The sequence below is a fragment of the Frieseomelitta varia genome, unplaced genomic scaffold, assembly GCF_011392965.1.
Source record: "Frieseomelitta varia isolate USP_RPSP 00005682 unplaced genomic scaffold, Fvar_1.2 scaffold_201, whole genome shotgun sequence".
Lineage (NCBI taxonomy): Eukaryota > Metazoa > Arthropoda > Insecta > Hymenoptera > Apidae > Frieseomelitta > Frieseomelitta varia.
The window spans coordinates 230,267-246,006 of NW_025109762.1; the positions used below are offsets into that span (position 1 = coordinate 230,267).

The 15,740-nt window shown below is 35.0% G+C and overlaps 1 protein-coding gene across 6 annotated transcripts in view; it reads left to right on the top strand.

The window, feature by feature from the left end:
- The window catches only part of LOC122526888 (inositol 1,4,5-trisphosphate receptor), a 55,732-nt gene extending 40,761 nt beyond the window's left edge, over positions 1-14,971 (top strand). For 2 of the 6 annotated variants that reach the window (XM_043650516.1, XM_043650517.1), the window contains 30 exons: positions 24-189; positions 270-489; positions 646-1,184; positions 1,283-1,398; positions 1,520-1,655; positions 1,720-1,977; positions 3,212-3,289; positions 4,089-4,209; positions 4,296-4,438; positions 4,563-4,604; positions 4,835-5,022; positions 5,104-5,215; positions 6,145-6,252; positions 7,842-7,959; positions 8,052-8,284; positions 8,464-8,605; positions 8,677-8,975; positions 9,218-9,727; positions 9,838-9,987; positions 10,051-10,243; positions 10,331-10,453; positions 10,544-10,716; positions 10,818-10,982; positions 11,055-11,235; positions 11,318-11,410; positions 11,621-11,778; positions 11,860-12,025; positions 12,114-12,274; positions 12,344-12,505; positions 13,072-14,971. In XM_043650516.1, the coding sequence (XP_043506451.1) occupies positions 24-189; positions 270-489; positions 646-1,184; positions 1,283-1,398; positions 1,520-1,655; positions 1,720-1,977; positions 3,212-3,289; positions 4,089-4,209; positions 4,296-4,438; positions 4,563-4,604; positions 4,835-5,022; positions 5,104-5,215; positions 6,145-6,252; positions 7,842-7,959; positions 8,052-8,284; positions 8,464-8,605; positions 8,677-8,975; positions 9,218-9,727; positions 9,838-9,987; positions 10,051-10,243; positions 10,331-10,453; positions 10,544-10,716; positions 10,818-10,982; positions 11,055-11,235; positions 11,318-11,410; positions 11,621-11,778; positions 11,860-12,025; positions 12,114-12,274; positions 12,344-12,505; positions 13,072-13,152 (5,335 nt within the window). In that variant the 3' untranslated portion in view covers positions 13,153-14,971. The remainder of the gene's footprint in view (positions 1-23; positions 190-269; positions 490-645; positions 1,185-1,282; positions 1,399-1,519; positions 1,656-1,719; positions 1,978-3,211; positions 3,290-4,088; positions 4,210-4,295; positions 4,439-4,562; positions 4,605-4,834; positions 5,023-5,103; positions 5,216-6,144; positions 6,253-7,841; positions 7,960-8,051; positions 8,285-8,463; positions 8,606-8,676; positions 8,976-9,217; positions 9,728-9,837; positions 9,988-10,050; positions 10,244-10,330; positions 10,454-10,543; positions 10,717-10,817; positions 10,983-11,054; positions 11,236-11,317; positions 11,411-11,620; positions 11,779-11,859; positions 12,026-12,113; positions 12,275-12,343; positions 12,506-13,071) is intronic. The other 4 variants (XM_043650518.1, XM_043650521.1, XM_043650519.1 and 1 more) reach the window with 3 other exon arrangements.
- Positions 14,972-15,740: the final 769 nt, after the last annotated feature.

A 15,740-nucleotide genomic window follows, 5' to 3' on the forward strand; every position in this document is an offset into this window, starting at 1 on the left:
TTTCAATGAATTGTTCTATTTAGCGAGGAATGTGCAGCGTTGGATTTAGACGGCCAAGGTGGCAAAACATTTTTGCGTGTTTTACTTCACTTGGCCATGCACGATTATCCGCCGCTGGTTTCTGGAGCGTTACATTTGCTTTTTAGACACTTCAGCCAAAGACAAGAAGTCCTACAGGCGTTTAAACAAGTACGCCATCTGTGTAAAATTATCGTATTGTTTATTTAAGGAAGAAAAACGGGAAAGATTTATTAAATTATTGTAAACAGGTGCAACTTTTGGTTTCCGATAGTGACGTTGAATCTTATAAGCAAATAAAATCAGACTTGGATGTTTTGCGACAGTCGGTCGAGAAATCGGAGCTTTGGGTTTATAAATCTAAAGCGTCGGAAGAACATGGCAATAAGAAGAAGAAGAGTAAAGAGGAAGAAGACGATGGAGCTACCCCTCGGAAAGCTCCGCCTCAGTTGTCCACGTCGGATAAAAAAGGTTTCGATGACTGTTTTATATATGGGATTATTGAAGGGAAAACAGAAGAAGAGAACATAGAATGTAGGATAGAAGAATGTAGAAATGTAGAATATAGAAATATAGAAATTTAGGAATATAGAAACGCAATAACGCAAAAGTTATCTGTAATTGCAGGCTCTGCGATAGATCTAGACATTGGTCCGCCATTACACTCTGACCAAGCGGAGGAATATAAAAAGATACAACAGATCTTAATTCGAATGAACAAGTTATGCATTCAAACGATCGGTGGTCAAATAAAACCACGGAAACACGAGCAAAGACTTTTACGCAACGTTGGCGTGCACACGGTCGTTCTAGATTTGTTGCAAGTTCCGTTTGATACGAAAGAAGACGTCAGAATGAACGAGCTAATGCGACTAGCGCATGATTTCCTGCAGAACTTCTGTCTAGGAAATCAACAGAACCAAGTCCTTTTACATAAACAATTGGATTTGTTCTTGAATCCCGGTATACGCGAAGCTCAAACAGTATGTAGCATTTTCCAAGACAATTCGACTTTGTGCAATGAAGTAAGTGCTAAGGTGATACAGCATTTTGTGCATTGCATAGAAACTCATGGGAAACATGTGCAATATTTGAAATTCCTTCAAACGATAGTAAAAGCTGAGAATCAGTTTATTAGGAAGTGTCAGGAAATGGTGATGCAAGAAGTAAGTGATCCTTCGATTAATGGATATACTTTCAATCTTGAAACTCAGATTGTTTTTTTTCTTTTTCTAAATGTACAAATTAATTGTTCTTTTCGTAGTTGGTCCAAGCAGGTGAGGACGTTTTAGTTTTTTATAATGATCGGGCTTCTTTCAATCACTTTGTGGAAATGATGCGATCCGAACGACACCGGATGGACGAAAGTAGCCCACTCAAGTGAGCATTTAAGAAATATAATAACGTAACAAATTATACTACTATATCTTATATAGTAGTATACTATTATTATACTATTATTATATATATATATATATATATATATATATATATATTTTAGGTACCACGTAGAATTAGTTAAATTATTAGCTTGTTGTACAATGGGCAAAAACGTTAATACAGAAATTAAATGCCACAGTCTTTTGCCACTAGATGATATTGTTGTTATGGTGTCCCATCCAGATTGTATACCAGAAGTAAGTTTATCCATAAATATTTTTAATAAAATTTTATTTTAAACGTTGAATATTTTTTTCATAGGTGAAAGAAGCGTACATCAATTTTCTGAATCATTGTTACATTGACACGGAAGTCGAAATGAAAGAAATATACACGTCGAATCACATGTGGTCGTTGTTCGAAAAGTCTTTCATAGTAGATATGGGAATTATAGCAACAGCCACGCACGATCGTGGTCACGCTGATATAGCGCTGGAAAATTATGTGACAGGTTGCCTAATGAATATCATTACAACGTTCTTTAGCAGTCCATTTTCAGATCAAAGTACTACAGTACAGGTATTGTATTCGTCTACTTTAATAATTTTAAACTGAACTTTTTGATTTTCGTCATTTCTCGATACTGTATCTCTAAATATAATTCCAACAAGATAATTTAATTGGCATTAATGTTACATTCAAAGAAATTATGTATCTTTGTTATTTAGAAAATTGTTACACGAATTTTCAAACTAACATTGATATTTATTTGATAGCACCTTAATCTCTTCAGCACAATAATTTAACGATATAAGGAATTAACAAGCAATAGGAATTACTTTTTATTACACATTTCTATGTATTTTTAATAACAGCACAAAATTATCATTTCATTTTTTCAGACTATGTTGCCCTTTGTCATTTTATTTTTACGTGAACAAAAGTTTATATTTTTATATTAAATCTCAGATTGTACAGTCAATATTTTAATTCTTCCAACTATTTGCACAACGAGATATTATACACAAATTGATAAAACATCGATGCTTTCCAATATTTCCATCGTATTTATACAAGTATGGTTTAATTAATTTTCAGTGTATTTAGATACTTTAAATTAAATGTTTATTATGTTTCATTACTTAACTCCAGTTCGTCATAATGGAGGTAATTTTTCCAAAGCGATACAGAATTGCTAGAACTAATGCAGTAATTTAAATCTCAAAGATTTGCATCATAGTAAATGACAAGCATATAATTTGTACTACGTAAAAAGTATCTCTAGTCTAAGAAAATTGAACTTTCGAGTATATATTTACAATACAAGTGCAATGAAATGTACAGGCCTTGTAATATACATAGTTAATGTTACAATGTAATTATGTGCAAAATTCTGTGCAATCACTCTGTCATACAATTTATCCGATAATTTCTTGCTTTGCATGACAAACATATTAATTTAGGTTTATTTAGAAAAGCCAAGTACATATCACAAACATGTGAGAGCAGTATTCATTTCTATAACTTGATTTGTTTTTTATTTAATGCTTCATTGATATATATATTCCTTTCTTTATTTTATATTTTTTATAATTTTGGTATACTTGTTTGCTTATCCTGGTACGCCAGAATAATATAAGTCAATAACCACGGTGGTAATATAATTTTTGATGTGTGCTTGGTAATTGGTGATTGCATCAGCGGCATGTTCTGTGTTTTTGGCATGCAACACCTGGCCTTCTTTGACTCATCAACATTGGTTTACTGGGTCTGGGTGCTGGGTCTATATGGTGGTGGGTTGATTTACTAATAGAAACATCTCCACGAGGCTAGACTTTATTGGAGCATCAAGGAAAGTGACCGGATTACTGATACTAATGTCACTGGCTGTGTGAGTATCAAAATTAAAAGAAACATGCTCAGTCAATTTACAAGCAATTGTAAATACACTTGCAATACTAATACCGATACAGTGTGATTTGGTGATTAGGATTAATATTTAATACGAAGGAAATCATTTCTTGTTGTACATATACATATATCGTTCGCATAATAAGGAGTTGATAACGAATTGATGAGAAATCTTATTATGCGTAAACACTTTTAATGTAAATACATGTATTTCTTTGTAAATGAGTAACAGCACGCATCAAGGAAAATTGAAAAATACAAAAGTGTGTTTCGTCGATGTTACACGATGGTTTTCAAATTCCTAGATTTCGATGTTGTAAATAGAACTTTGCTTCTGGACAATTGTACTAACACATTCACTGTCTTTGACGAGCGAGCTTGCCGTACAAATTCTTCCAAGTACTAACCACAAGTTTTTTTATTTTATTTGGAGTACTCTTCTACATCTATCCTTTTGCATTTCATGCAGCATGAATCTCTGGTTTAACATATTATATGGAACTGGTTTCTTTATTGGAGCTTGGCAATGAGTGTGTTATATACGAGAAATAATTCAAATAATAAGAATAATAATTTTACTATATTTACGAATATATAATGAATGCATTAATTCTATATATTTGGATCTTTAATAATTGAAAGACGCTTCAAGATATTATTTAGACGAAAATTTTAACATAAAACTCTCATGTCACATGTATATATATATATTTTTTTGTACGTGTGTATATTCAACATTGACAATATTAAAAGGTGTTAAACTTCTCTTTTTAAAACAGACACGACAACCTATATTCGTTCAGTTGCTTCATGCGGCTTTTAAAGTCTCGCAATGCCCGTGGTTAAACGCTGGTCAAAGATTTAATGTTGAGAATTGCATACGAACGTTGTCAGACGTAGGTAAGCTCGTTTAAATTACTACAAACATCAATTACCCCTGCATTCATTGTATAATAGTGGAAACTATTGTTTATTTAAACTATCAGCTAAAGGGAGAGGTATAGCCATTCCAACAGATTTGGAAAGCCAAGTTGCTTCTATGTTCAATAAGGCAGCGATGCTTAGTAGGCAGACGAGCAAATGGCTTCAAGCTGCTAAACAACCAAAGATAGAACGTACACAGAGTCAGGTAATTTCAATGAAAACAAAGACAAAGAAAACAGAGCAATTGTTTGATATTTTTTGCTAATTTCAATAATAAACGTTAAACGTTTGCAATCGATATATAATTGATATGATGTTTGGATATATAGAGTGACTTATTTTGTGAGGAAGATACTTGTGAGAAGGATCAGGTAAAAAGTCACTCGTAAAAGCCTGATAGTTTATTTAGCTCACTACATCTAGAGTGCCTTAGCGTAGTATAACATTAGCGAAGACTTTATTTAGTTATTGTAAGTAGCGTAAAATTACGAACGAGCTGGGTATGTACATAAAATAGAGAGGCAGGGATTAATTGCATTATAGAAAAGAAATAACTCTGTCTACTGTGTAATTACCACGGAAACGATGTATTTTTATTTAGCTAATGCGTTTGGATCGAAGTATCATAGAAGGTTTACAAGACATAGTATCGTTGTTGGAAGAACAATTGAAACCACTAGTTCAGTCAGAATTATCTTTGTTAGTGGACATACTCTATCGACCAGAATTACTCTTCCCAGCAGCGACTGACGCTCGTAAACGATGCGAAAATGGCGGCTTTATCAAAAGGTAAATCACTTTCTGCGGTGAATATATGTATACATATCTCGATATATTTCAATTTTTGATGATTCTTCATCTTTCATTCAGATTAATCAAACATACCGAAAAGTTACTCGAGGAGAAGGAAGAGAAGTTGTGCGTGAAGGTGTTGAGAACTCTCAGAGAGATGATGGCCATCGACCCTGAATACGGGGAGAAGGTGAGTTTTACGATATCATCTACTCTGCATGCAGTTACAAGAATCATATCTACTATACGGGAAAAGAGTCACAGATATTATGGAAAAGGGCATTCAGTTGTTTCTGACAAAAAAAAAAAAAGCAAAAGCAAAACGTTGTTGACATTAATTAGCGGTGACAAATCCTTCAGGCATGCTTTCTGCGTACGCTAGCTAGCTTGGTATTCCAACGATCGACATTTTGGAATGTAATAGCGATCGATGTCATTAGATATATGTAAACAAGCTCTCGGCGAATCGTTTCTTTATTTATTTGGAGCTTACAAACGCAACGAGTTCAATTGCATGCGCAAATTTTGGTAGATGATCTTTTGGCCACGCGAATATACACAGCAGTAAAACTTGTACGCGAAAAGCACAGCTATCGGCGAAGGCGATTCATTTTGCAAACTGCTTCTTTCATCGAAATAATAAACAACGTTGAGCTCCAACATTGACCGCTCGTTAGAGAAGGGGACAGATTTCGAGAACATCATTTTCGGAGCATGCCGTTTTCAATTGGGATTTGCTACCGTTAATTAGCACCGCACCTCGACCGATTGAACATGTTACCGTTCACCGAGTTCTGGTTGAAACCTAAATTTGCGAAAATTTTGTGTCTCAATGTCCACTCGTTCGTTACATGTTTGCCGAAAAGCTAAATGCCCATATGTTTCACGGCACATTTCTTAGATGATCAGCATATACACGACTGACAGTTTTTTTTTAGTTGACATTAAAGAAAAAAAAAAAAAAAAAAAAAAAAAGAAACAGAAATCCATGCGAACGAGATACAGCGCAATAAGCTTCGCGAATAAGCTGCAATGATTTAAAAATTAAACAAGTGTTCGGGTGAGTAGGTTTCGTAGAATAGATATGTAGGTAAAGATGTTTTCATGCTGCAAACGAAGAGCGAGGGTGCTTTGGAAGAAGAAGAAACAGAGCAGAAGGCCGAGTCACAAGTTGGAACAGACTCTGTCGATGAGTCTGAGACGCGTCATATGACTCAGCAAGAGCGGGTAAAAATTAAAGTAGATAAGAACGGTAATTTGTGGGCACAACGTATATAAATTGGCAATATGAATTTGATTTTAACGAGAGTTTATCTCACCATCACTCTATCGTTATTTATTATATATATATATACATATATATTTATACAAGTCTTGATATTGAGTAGTCTTTCTTCTATTTTTTCTTTCACTTTTTTTTTTCTTTCGGTCTTTCTTATTAATCATTATATACACGCATAGGGCATCCCGCTGATGAACAAGAGATTTCTGATCTACCGATGTACTTTAACATTGAAATCACAACTATTTCTATAGTTTTCTTTAGTAGCTGCTTGCTAATACAAGCTACGTACGATATATACTTCAATTCAATTTGCTCAAGTACAAAATACAATGTACGTTGTGTAGGTAACCTTGTATGCATGTGCTTGACTAACTTTATTACGTATATACACTTTGATTCATTTTTCTACTCCATCTTCTTATTCCAGCATTAATTTCTTTCTTTCTCTCGATGACTGAAACGTATATAGCGTATATAGCGTAGGTATGTGATCTCGTGTACGAGGAACAATTATGATTTACGATACGAGATATCGCGACTATGTCGATTTACTTGAACATAAGTAATTGGATTGATAAACAAATGTTTATTTCGTATAAGTTGAACGATTTCAACTTATCGTGAATCAAAATTCCTGAGAGGCTTCAGAGTACGATCCTTTTTTACTACGTAGTGTGAAATATCTTTCCAAATACATTCCAGTATGGGCATAGAGTTTAGAAATAGAAACGATAAGAAAGTACAGTATATGTACATAGTATTTTTTACCACGGATAGAGTGTACCAATACGTCTATAGATTTTTTTACTATTTTTACCGCAAGCAACACATGTATTCGATGGCATGAGAGCAACGACGTAGAACGTAGAAAATCAGATTGTATCTTGAACATAGAATATAGAGTCAAGTGAATTAATTAATAAGAACGCTAGAAATTAACAAATTAATACATGTATATACATATAGTACGTCTACATATACTGTATGTCAAGCATTTAATTCTATTTCGCTATCTCCCCGTGTTTGGTACACTGGAACGTCCACTGAATGTACGACATTTTGAATTTTATGTGTGTGACACCTGTCCTGAGAAATTTCCGATCGAAATCACACGAATGTTTGCTATTGTGCATTTTCCAAGGACATTACGACGACGTATCTTCTTACACTTTCTATTTTCAAACACACGCATTGCAAAACTACATGTAAAATTTTCACTTTTGAAAATTTATCAATGTACAGAGAGCTGTACAAGTATCTATTCTTACTCTGAAGCACAAACTAATGTACATACACATCGATTTAATTATTTTTAGTACGAAATCAATATATACATATATATATATATATATATATGTACAATTATTGATATTTTCATGATATATGACGAACATTGCACCGGTACTCCCTTTAAAATGTATTCAACTTTTTTTTTTTTTCTATTATTATTATGCACGATGTATTGGTACATCTCGAGCGATACAAATTTATTTCATCGACACCAATGTGTTTCTCCTTTCCTTTTTCCCAGGGAGATGTACTGAGAAACAATCTCCTGGTTCGTTACTTCGGAAAGTCTTTTATACAGAAACCAGAAAACGTGGAAATTGGTGTGTCGCACACTGCTCCAGTTACCCATGGACCAGGGGGTATAAACAAAATTTTTGAAAAACGATATTTTTGCTAACACAGCAAAAATAGAAACGGTTAATTTTATATAAGCAATTTTGTTTTTGCATAGCTAAATTGTTGAGCCGGGCAGGACGAACGTTGCACGAGATTCAAAGTCATCTGGATCGTGAGGGTGCCTCAGATTTGGTGGTGGAGTTGGTGATCAAAAGCGTTCACTCGCCGAGTATATTCGTGGAAGCAATAGAACTTGGTATCGCGTTGTTGGAAGGAGGAAATCCGATTATACAGAAAAGTGTGTTCAATAAATTGATGGGTGGTGACTTGAGTCAATCATTTTTCAAGGTATATTTATACTTGGACGATTGACAATTCTTTAATTGAAACGATTGAGATTCGAATTTTTTTTCGAGATTATACACTGTTTAAACTGTATTTAATTCAAAATACACTATTGAAACTACGTACTTCGATATTACACAAATTAAACTGGCTTAGAGTAAAAATTCCAATCTGTCGCGCAGGTGTTTTACGACAAAATGAAAGACGCTCAGCAAGAAATAAAATCCACGGTCACGGTGAACACGTCCGACATAGCAGCGAAAGCTCACGAAGACAAGGAGCAGAGTAAAGAAATAGAGAAGATATCAAAGAAGCGTGCATCAGGTATGATAGAGGGGGATTCCAATTATTTTCATTTATATTATGCTTACGTTGACCTCTTTTTTTTCACACAGGAAAACCTAACGGAATAGTGATAACAGATGAATTACGAGAGGAATTAAATCAAGCCGCGTCTTCCACCGTGCAGGCGTACGCGAACGTACGTAATCTTGCTTCTGGCGAAGATGCAACGAACAACGCAGCTCTGGGAAGCGCGTTGGAAGATATGATAGCAGAGAAATTGGAGAGGCATCGCACTGGTGGAACTGGTAATGAAAGGGACGAGGGACAATTGAGCGGGAAAGTTCTGGTGATGCAACCGATTTTACGTTTTCTGCAGTTGTTGTGCGAAAATCACAATCGCGACTTGCAGGTGATTCTTTGATTTTTAACTATTGGAGTATTGACAGTTTAATGTTTTCTTCTAATATCACAATTAGACTGTGGATATTTGTGCGTATTTGTAAGAGATTAAAATTATTGCAAAAATACATGGATCGAGTATAAAATATACTTGGCAGATAAAACAGATTTAAATCTCTCCATAGATTTCATTTCTAATCGTGGCGGATATTTGCAAGAGTTATATTTGAAAATATCTTTTTACTTTTGTAGAATTTCCTACGTAATCAGAATAACAAGACGAACTTTAATCTGGTATCTGAGACCCTCATGTTTTTGGACTGCATTTGTGGTTCGACAACTGGTGGACTAGGATTGCTAGGATTGTATATAAACGAACAGAACGTTGCGTTAATCAATCAGACTTTGGAAACGTTGACGGAGTATTGTCAGGGACCATGCCACGATAATCAGAATTGTATCGCGACGCACGAGTCTAACGGATTGGACATAATCACAGCCTTGATTTTGAACGATATCAATCCACTGGGAAAGACTAGAATGGACCTAGTTTTGGAGTTAAAAAATAACGCTAGCAAACTGTTGCTTGCTATAATGGAAAGTAGAGGTGATAGCGAAAATGCGGAGAGAATTATGTACAATATGAATCCGAAGCAGTTAGTCGATGTTGCGTGTCGTGCATTCCATCAAGAATCATTGGACGATGACGGTGACGTGGATGACTCGTCCACAGATGGTGAAGAAGGAGTGTCACCCAAAGAGGTAATGAAAAACATAATGTAAATATTATAATTTCAATTTTAATTTCAACTTTGATTTTATCAATTTTACAAGTATTTTTATTATTGCAATATAAGTAATTGTTCTTTTAGGTCGGGCATAACATTTATATTTTGTGCCACCAATTGGCACAACACAACAAAGAATTAGCATCGATGTTGAAACCATCCGAGCAGAATAACGCGGATCCAAAAATTAACAAGGCGTTGCAATATTACGCGACTCACACAGCTCAAATTGAGGTACAACGTTTGTACTTATATGTACATAATTGTTTACTGTTTAAAACCCATGATTTGTTTTAGATTGTTAGACACGACAGAACGCTGGAACAAATTGTATTTCCAATTCCTGAAATTTGCGAGCTGATCACCCTGGACACAAAGATCAAAGTATTAAACACCACAGAACGTGACGATCAAGGCTCGAAAGTTTCCGATTTCTTCGAAAGGACTGAAGACATGTTTAACGAAATGAAATGGCAGAAGAAACTCAGAGGTGCGACACTTCAAAATTATTCCGACTCAGTTACAGTGATTTCCGTTCGTAATAATTTATCTCGGCGTACTTTTGCAAACTTTTCAGGACAACCAGTACTATTTTGGATGAGCAGCTACATGTCACTTTGGAGTAATATCTTATTCAATTGCGCAGTACTCATAAACCTCATCGTAGCTTTCTTCTATCCGTTTGTAGATTCTGTGCCTAGTAAGCGTACACATATCTTCTTTAACTGAGACAGTCTTTCATCTTTCAGAGTAAAAATTATTGAAATAACTCTTATCTTGGTTACTCTAGAGTTAAGTTCGCACTTGTCTGCTCTTATCTGGACGGTGATGCTTTCGTCAGCTATTATTGTCATTACCTTACCCCGAGAATCTGGCATACGAACGCTCGTGGCTTCAACGATATTACGATTGATCTTTTCCATAGGACCAGAGCCAACGTTATGGTTACTTGGCTTTCTTACGGTAAATTGAAACGAATGGCACATTAAAAAAAAAAAAAAAAAAAACAAAGTCTATCCTCGTAATCTGAAACGTGATTCTGTATGATCGATGTATTTTTCCAGGTTGTATTAAAAGTTGTACATCTCATAAGTATTATAGGTAATCAGGGCACTTTGACAAAGAGCTTAGAGCAAATAGTGACGAACGTTGAAATTTTGTATCATATGTCGTATCTTATATTTTGCGTTCTCGGCATTTGTATGCATCCATTTTTCTACTCGGTTTTAGTACGTATCGATCTATTAAAGCAGATTTTCTGCTTAGAGTAGAATGAGATATTAAATTCTCTATTTTTCCAGCTGTTCGACGTAGTGTATCGGGAAGAAACGTTGCTCAATGTAATAAGATCTGTCACGAGGAACGGAAGATCCATCATACTTACCGCTGTACTGGCGTTGATTCTAGTGTACATGTTCTCTATTATCGGTTTCATGTTTTTCAAAGACGACTTTCTCGTGACAGTTGACGAGGAGATCATGTGTACGTATTCTAATATTATATTTTATAATTGTGCTTTTAATAGGAGAAGAATATCGATTTTTTTCACGTACATTAATTATAGCATCATACACGGACGGGGGAACAGGTACTTGTAACGTTGCTGATAATGAAAAATGCGAAGCAACGGAAACTGTATCCCGATATATTCGTGAAGGTATGTCTTTTTTAGTATAAAATAAGAATATTTTTGTAAGAATGTAATTGCCCGTAATTGCAATGATATTTTTATTACACAGCGAAGGAGAAAATAATTAAACGTTGTATTCGCGATATATTCGCGATGGTATTTCTCGTTTGGTATAAAATAAGAATGAAATAAGGATTTCTGTAAGAATGTAATCGCAATAATGTTTTTATTGTACAGTGAATGAAAAAGACAGCGAGGCGGAGGTAATTAACGTTGGCGGAGAACTGAAGGAACGAGCATGCGATTCTCTGGTTATGTGCATTGTTACGACCTTGAATCAAGGTTTAAGAAACGGTGGCGGTATTGGTGATATTCTACGGGCACCATCTAGCACTGTAAGTACAAAAAAAGCAGCGAAAAAGAAAAAAAAAAAAAAAGAAACGCCATTGTTAACGTCGATGTTAATTGCGTTGCAGGAACCTCTGTTCGTTGCCAGAGTTGTTTATGATTTACTGTTCTTCTTCATCGTGATAATTATCGTTCTGAATCTTATCTTCGGTGTCATCATCGATACGTTTGCCGACCTCAGATCAGAAAAACAGCAAAAGGAATTGATTTTGAAGAACACTTGCTTCATTTGCGGTAAATTTCTACATTGCGTTTATTTAATTTATTTGTACATCCTTACTTTACTTCATGTTGCATGTTATTTATAATATTTTGTTCACAGGGCTGAACAGATCATCCTTCGATAACAAAACCGTTTCGTTCGAGGAACACGTGAAGCACGAGCATAACATGTGGCATTACTTGTACTTCATTGTCCTGGTGAAAGTGAAAGACCCAACGGAATTCACGGGGCCAGAATCTTACGTGTATGCGATGGTGAAGGTAATAGTCCATAGAGCTTCAAAAAATTGAATCGTGCTTAAACTTTTAAGCTCTGTGTACTTTTTACAGGACCGAAATCTTGATTGGTTCCCGAGATTGAGGGCCAAATCGTTGGCAGCAGATGAGGGAGAGGGGGAACAAGTAGAATTAAGAAGTTTGCAATCTCAGTTAGAGTCCACGCAACAGTTAGTGAAGTGTTTGTCTCAGCAACTTACCGAGCTTCGGGATCAAGTGAGTTATTTTTATTCGGGATATTTTCGACAATAATATCGAATTTTTGTGTCGACTACTGTTGGGTTATTATTTGAATATTATATCTTTATTTAAATATTAATTTAAATTAAAAGATATAAAATGATATGGGGTATTATTTGAATATTGTATCTTTATTTAAATATTAATTTAAATAAAGATATAAAATAATATTGGGTATTATTTGAATATTATACTTTTATTTAAATATTAATTTAATTTGGATGTTAATGCAATCTAAATATTTGGATATTACATTGAAGAACATGACTATACCAGTGACAATGACGATGACTTCAATCCTCAAAATAATGATAGATCTAGTTTTCTTTAATGTTTTCATACACGTTTGAATTTTTACAATTTTCGAGGAAAAAGCATCCTCAAAGTGACCGTTAGAATAGGAGCTTCACGTTTTAAAATGAGATTTTTCCCTACGAAGTTATATCAGTTTAAGTCATTGACAATTATCATTGGTTACAGTTATGTTTTTCACTGTATTTTATGTTGTTATTAAATTTATATTTTCCACTTTTTTTAATCAGATGACGGAGCAACGAAAGCAGAAACAGCGGCTAGGCCTTTTGAATTCTGCATCCGCGTTTATACACAACGTGCCAACGTAAATCTAACAATAAGATAAGCGTACTTCGGAGAAATCTCGTTTCCAATCACGCAGGAATCTCAATTTGATAATCTTACTACTGAATGATATTTAATGCGTAAGTTTATGTGTTCTTAAGAAGCATTTAAAGACACAGGCAAGTACTGAGAGAGTAACACGTAGCATTTGTACGGTTTTGTTCCTAATTTTGAAGAAAGTCATCTACGTAGCGTAATAATGAAACTCGAGTATATTAAGAATAACGTTTAATTTCGTTGCTTTCGAACAAGCGAAAAAAAAAAAGAAAAGAAAATATTTAATACGCGATGAGTTACACATCGGTGAAACAAATTGGAACACTTTACGTCTTAATGTTAAACTGTCTTTCAACTGTCAAGTCAATTTCATTTCATGCAGTTTCCACGGGGACCGTGTTACTTAAAAGCGATCGTGAAGAACTTGGTCATCAAACAGAATAGTGTCATGATCATTTTATATCGTTACACGCATAAGTAGCCAAAGGGACGTATCGAAGTGTATTGCTGTAAAGTGAGCATATCTAAAAATTCTTATCGACAAAGATTTTAGTATTTCAACGGCTTGTTTAAAACGAGTCTCAGAGAACGTTGATGTTTCGCAATCCATAAAATGGATGTATATGTAAAATAACCGTCTGATTGATTTTATAGATTAACAGATAAGTTTCTCGGTTGTGTTTATAGATGTTTAAGTTTGTAAGATAGAGGGACACCCCTTTCCAACTTGCTTGTTGTATTTACAAGAGTCGTGCGCGGTGATAATTTCAAGGAGGACCATATCCTGAGTTCCCTGACTCTTGCATTGTTATTCGAAACGCACAGATTTGTAAGTGTTACGCGCGCAGAGAAATATTTTGACGAAACGACTCGTTTCTTTTTGAGACGCGCATACTGTGAGAGTTATATTCAAGATATCGTATCATTCGCGAGGGAGGCCGTGTGACAAATTTCTAAACCTAGATAGATGTTACCTCGTTACCTTGAATGAATTCATGAAGCAATAGAAAGCAGGGGGCAGGATGATCGTTTGGGAAACTCCGATGCTTGTCTATTTTTCACGATTTTGGTGAGCACACGATAGGGCAGAGCGTGCAGAAATTATGGATACTCGATCGTGGCAATTGTTTCGGACGATCATCGTGCGACGATAAGATTTTCATGCGGATTGCTCTTTTAATATTTGTAGGGAATCAATGTCAATAAATATATCGTTGTTTAGTTTCGAACGGATAGATGTATAAATTAAGATAATTGTTGTATCTAAAGTATGTTGAAATCTATAGAAATTGTTATACTATGCACTCACGGAGGATCGTGTGCAATGTCGAGTTTATCGTTTCGTTGAAATGTTTATTTCTTCCGCTAGCAGGTCCAACTTTCAACTCTCGGACGATATCCAACGTCCCTGTTTATATAAACGTTTATACGTGTATGTATACTAATATATCGTACGTTGATCATTTTCCTTTTTTTTTTTTAAATAGCGAGATTAGATGTACTGTATATACGGATCAATTTTATTGGATGTTTGCCACACTCTGTGTAAAATCGTACGTGTTGAGAGTACAATTTGCGAAGCAACAACTCGAAAAATATCGTTTCTGTTTGTGCCAATCTTATTGGGATATTAGCGAATTGTTATTTAAGACTATTCACCTTGCATCGAAGAGACTAAAGTAAACCGCAGACCGTGTTATCCATGTAGATGCACATGTTTCTCATCTTTCGACCGTAGGATGTATAAATATGTATGTAGATTGTATTAAAACTTGTATGTGAATAAATCGTCCTTTTTTTATCAAATCGACCCTAAAGATTTAATCAATCTTTGGCGTGTGGTTGAACGAGATTTGGAGGAGAGAGGAGTTGGATGAGTTTGTTAGCTAATTCGACACTCTGACTCGTCATTCGTTAAAAGGATAATCCAATTTTGCTAATTTTGGAATTGTGCGACTCTTCGCAGGTCACCGATGAATTTTATACTATCGATCGAATGTAAGTTTTCCGACGTCGAGAAAAATTTGTATTACGTCAGATGAAAATTTAATTTCGCTCGTCAGTTTCAATTACTGATATTTCTAACATTGCACAGACGAATCGAGTCCAAAGATTCACTAGCCCGGGGCAAACATTCAGGTGAGAAAAAAAGAAAAAAATCACAAGCACGCGTGGTTTCTGTTTTTATTTTATTCGTACTTTATATGAAACAATTGACTATTTATTGTGACTTAAATATACGCGACTAGTACATATATGTAACATGTATCTTTTTCCTCGTAGGTTTAGACTTGTGCCTTGTGCAAAACCGGTAACACTCATTTGAAGGAACAGATCGCATTACAATCGTTGTGACGACGATGATCGAGTAATCGTAGAAATGAACGGATCACTCGTAATTTCATTCGTTTCTCTTGATTTTTTTTTCGTTTAACGACTTCACCTCGCGAATTCACCGCGAACCGAACAAACGGAATTCTCGAGACGAGAAACGATTCACCGATTTCGAACACAAGTCACTTTAAATCACATGCCACTGCTTCCTGGCCGACGTTAATTACACTTATTAAAACGA